This window comes from Poromitra crassiceps (assembly GCF_964638095.1).
Source record: "Poromitra crassiceps genome assembly, chromosome: 14".
Classification (NCBI taxonomy): Eukaryota; Metazoa; Chordata; class Actinopteri; order Beryciformes; family Melamphaidae; genus Poromitra; species Poromitra crassiceps.
The window spans coordinates 11,476,083-11,481,082 of NC_139633.1; the positions used below are offsets into that span (position 1 = coordinate 11,476,083).

Here is a 5,000-nt window from a genome sequence, read left to right on the forward strand (position 1 = left end):
CAATCCCAAGTATAGATCACCTCTTACACTTACACACTGCATGGCTTATCATTATTTTCATAGAAAACCTACCCAAAGAAAATCTATTTCAACCAGGAACATAATTGTCATGTTTTGAAATGATACAGAACTTTGGAAAGCACACACACACACACACACCTAAGAGTTACAGGAGCTCAGGAAAATGCCTCGATGCAGATGTCATGGCGATAAAAATTAGTGCAGTGTTTGTGGAAAAAATGTAACATGAGAATATTACTCATAAATCTGCTCAATATTTCCCCCCCCCCCCCCAATGGAATGAACACACTTTACCATATCCCTTGAAATGACTGAATGTGTGAACCCACAAGCCAGTTTATGATTAAGCCTGTATGCTACAATTGAATGGTCAGAATACTTCAGATATGTGTTATTATTAATAGCTGCTCTTTCTAAGGTTTTACACCTTAAAATAGCTCTAGAATGTACCTCCAAATTTTGCGTATGGCTCTCAGGCACCAAATGTATACCTAGAAGCATAGAATTCTCAATCCCCGAGGGATGGAGTTCATCACAGTTACATCATGTATGTGGAGCTTGGTTGATCAGAGCATTTGTAGTCATGCCATTGTAAAGCTGTGTTTAACATAAAAAAATCATTTAGCCAAACAAAATGACAATATGAGACAATATGTGCCCAATCGATCCATAGAAATCAAAAGCACTTTTTAACAGGAAGACAAGACACAGATTGTCAAAAAAGTGCAACACATCACACATCAAAATCTGATCACATTGTCGTATTCACCGTTCACATCCCCAATCGACTTGTGCGGTTCCGTATAGATGGCTTTCAGGTGACATAACACACCCTCTGGCGGGCGGCCATGTTGGAGTTCCACAGGTCTTGGGCAGCGATAGCTGCCTCATCACATTGGTCACAAGAGACATCTCTCTTCTAGAGCTCTTGTTGTTACATATACATTTAGAAATGATTTGCACATAGCCAATCTTCTAACCCACCTCCACCATGGAGCCAGTCGTGGGTGATAGAAGAGTGGTGCCGTCACTGAAAAGCCTCTATCTTAACTAAGTGTGGGGCTTATAGACACTGAGTAACTAACACATTTTTCCATGGCTCTACTGTACAGTTCTGTACAATTTGCAGAGGACAGGCCGCCATCAACTTGTGGACGGAGTGAGAATGCAGAGTATAAACACTAGATTGTGCCAGCTGCTACCAGAGGTCAACTACAAAACACAGATTTCAAGTCGATCTAAAAAAAATATGGTTTGAGAGTATTGCTACAACAAAACTAACCCTACCCAAACCCCCCCCCCCCCCCCCCCCCGCCCCCAGCCCAACCCACCCTCCTTTTAGTCTGCGCATCTGATTTGTTCACATTATAGACATGATAGTGCCTGACTGTACAAAGTTAGCCCAGGTAAGTCCGGCTTCTTGTCCAGAGGAGCTGCAGCTACAACGCGATCTGTGTGAGCCACCCGTCACCGCGGCTCCATGCCAAGCCAATGAGCAAAGAACTCTTTTTGCATCTGGACCTACAGTAGAGTTTGCATCTTTGTGAAGCTACAATCCACTACATAAATAAGACAAGCTTCTGTCCAAAGTTGTTATTATGTTGTCCATAGCCCTGTCGAAAATGCCTTGTGACCCACTTTCGGGTCCCCGATCCAACCAGTTCAGAGGAACTGGTTTAGATGGTTTGGGGAACTTGGTCCCAGGGTAAGTATTGTTCAGCTTAGTTCAGCATGACGCCCAACCCCCACCCTGTTCCCACTGCACAGTCCTCATTACGGTTAGACCGATAACTGATAGTGTCATCCACCTCCAACATGATGGATATGATAGTTAATCATTATTATTATTATTATGAAGGATATGATGCAGTGTGTTGGTTGGATTTCACATTTGCTGTAGAATTGATCAGCCCTTTACCTCAAGTGTTTATAATGAGACAGTTTGACTCCACATGAATTAGATTTTACGTTATGATTAGTCGTTATGATTAGTCGTTATGATCTAGTATTTGAATGTACCGTTTGTCTTAATGCTGTTCCTACCAAGAATGAAATTCTGCCAGAAACAATGAATGCTTGTAACTTTTGGGATTTCTGTTCGGCGGCGAAAATTGTCAAAACCCATATCGGTCGAAACCGTCTTCCTGCACACTGGCTGCCTACAAAGGGACCATGTCGCTGAACTCCTTCCTCTCCCCCCTCGCGCCCGCCATCATCAGCGCTCCGTCCGATCCGGCCACCTTGGAGGTGACCTTCGCCCCTCCCGCCGCCATGTCCTGGCACGTCATGACCTCGTGAGAGGAAACGACCATCGCGGCACTCTCCTCCCCCTCCTTCCTCGGTAGCTCTGGCGTCGGCGCCGGCGCTCTGATCCCGCTACTCCCGGCGGCCCCGCCTCCTCCGACCCCGCCTCCTCCGGCCCCGCGCGTCTTGGGCGGCGGCCCCCAGAGGAAGGCGTGAGCCGGCCGGTAATACTGGCGGGCGTAGCGGAGCAGGCGCCTGCGGCTGGCCGGCAGGCGGACGGTGTACACGTAGTACTCCAGGGCGCTGTGTTGCATATTGGGGAGGGTGTTGTGGCACAGAGACTCCTCCAGGAGCAGGCGGACCAGCGGCGCCTTGTAGGCCTCGTAGCCCAGCTCGCCCAGCGACTTCAGGATGCGAGTGATGCGCAGGTAGTTGTGCTGGGACCTTCAGAGGATCAAGAGAGAACTGGATGAAAATCACGGTTTGCAATATAGCATTGGGAGAGGGAGAGAATTGTAATAAACACAAATCGCTACACCAAGTTTACACTAAGATTCTGAAAATCCTGATTACTGATACTTGCAACAACTATTATGCCACAGAAGGGCAGATTTGTTTTTGAAGAACAGAGACCTACATTTGTCTCCTAAACCATATGAATAATGTATGCAATCATATCACAAAATGAAAAGGATACACTCGTTTGTATCAATGAACTATAAAATGAAGTCTCATAATAGCATCTAATATTCTGTGAAGTATAAATCATACTGATGGTTTCATATTGTGAAAAGTGTACTGTATTGTATTGTAGAATAGCTTGTGTTTTTTCCTGGGGTTTTGTGATGGTTCTTTTGCCTGAGAGGAGTGTAGGAGCATCCACAGGGCACCAGATGCCAAAGTCATCGTGCATGTTTGTTGGGACATTTAGAGGGGGGGGGAAATGGAGAAAACTCCATTCAACATCTGTTTCATGATGAAAACGGTGCTGTTTTGCATGCGGCTGGGATAACGATGACAATTAACTTTGGTTTAGAAGGAGCATCCCCCCCCCCCCCAGGAGGTATAGCACTTGTACTGGGACCTTGCTGGGTACTGGGTAGAAAGAGAAAAATGTATTGTAAAGTGTAAATGTATTTTTCCCCCTTTTGTTTGAGATATTCACATGGTTCTTTTGGCAAAAAAAAGAAAAGCAAAAAGAGCGATGACTTGTCTCAGGCCAAAGAAAAAACTGAATATTATCATCTGCCAAAAAAGTGGGGGGGGGAGAGAAGAAGAAGGAATTGCCCTTTAAGCATCTGTTTATCGACAGAACATGTAAATGTTTTACATTTGGCTGCTGATACAGGTATGGCGCCAATTAAATGTGTGTGTGTGGGTGTGCGTGCATGCGCGCACGTGTGTGTGTGTGTGTGCGTGCGTGCGTGTGTGTGTGCGTGCGTGCGCGCGCGTGTGTGTGTGCGCGCGTGCGTGTGTGTGTGTGTGTGTGCGCACTCACTCGTTGAGGTGCTGGAAGCGCTCCTGCCAGTTGGGAGCTCGGGCGACGTTCCCGCTCTTGTCCAGCAGCTTGATGCCGTAGAAGTCCAACATGAGGGAGTAGGCCGCCACGAATCTCCGCTTGGCTTCCCGAGTGCTTTGGAATTCCTGGTGGGATTCAAACACACAGCTGAATGGCAACCCGGAAAGGTCCAAGTGGAGACCCCCGTCACCCCTGGTATTATTATATGGGTTGTCATGGTACTGGTGGATGGGGGAACAGGTGAAACAAGGTGTGTGTACTGTCCATTTTAAATCTTACAGGAAGAAGTGAGAGAAATATGCATTTTGGAGACATGGTTCCTGGCAGGTGTAAATGTAATCCAGCTAAATTATCTCCACACCATCCATGTTCATTCCAGGTTAGAGGTAGGGCTGCACGATTAATCGTATTTTCATCGTCATCGCGATATGAAAATGCGCAATGAACACATCGCAAAAGTCACGTGTTATCGCAATATTATTATTATTATTTTTATTATTTTTACAGTGCACCTGAACGCAACATGCAAGATACCGGCTGAATAAGTGTCCAAATGTTCATGTCATTCTGGCCAATACTCCACTTCTGTTATATCATTTCAGTCTGGAATATGGAATATCTTTCAATAATCGTTATGACTAAAAGGCTAAAAGTAATCTCATGTGTAAGAAATGACTGTTCTACATTGAAGTAAAAATGTAAATAATTAACTTGTTGGTTTTGGATTTTTTTTTAGCTTCAAGAGTGCATTTTTGTTCGTATGACCCTCAACACAAGTTCAGCATTAATACATTTGTCATTTTTTGTCTTAGATTTAAAGCTTTGTGTGTTATTGCAATATAAAACTACATAATTGAGAATCGATTCTAGATTCTGGAATCGAGAATCGTTGGAATCGAGAATTGATTCTGGAATCGGATCGTGACCCCAGGAATCGGAATCGGATCGGATCGTGGCTTAGCCGGATCGGAGCACCCCTACCCATTAATATTTTTGTTTATAGCCTTTTTTTATTTATCGCAGGTCATATCGTCATCGCAATATTGAACAGTGTTATCGCACATCGCAGCTTTTGCAGCCCTAGTTAGAGGAGCACAAGGCAAGCAGAGGAGACGAGCACTTCTGAGGCATTTTTAGTGTGTGTGTGTGTGTGTGTGTGTGCGTGTGTGTGTGTGTGTGTGTGTGTGTGTGTGTGTGTGTGTGTGTGTGTGTGTGT

At 45.2% G+C, this 5,000-nt stretch overlaps 1 protein-coding gene across 1 annotated transcript in view; it reads right to left on the reverse strand.

The window, feature by feature from the left end:
- Positions 1-1,384: 1,384 nt before the first annotated feature.
- Positions 1,385-5,000, reverse strand: part of ogfrl1 (opioid growth factor receptor-like 1) — a 7,690-nt gene continuing 4,074 nt past the window's right edge. Inside the window, exons 6-7 of the mRNA XM_083651009.1 lie at positions 3,764-3,909; positions 1,385-2,709 (exon numbers count right to left, since the gene is read on the reverse strand). Coding sequence (XP_083507135.1) covers positions 2,181-2,709; positions 3,764-3,909 — 675 coding nt within the window. The 3' untranslated portion in view covers positions 1,385-2,180. The remainder of the gene's footprint in view (positions 2,710-3,763; positions 3,910-5,000) is intronic.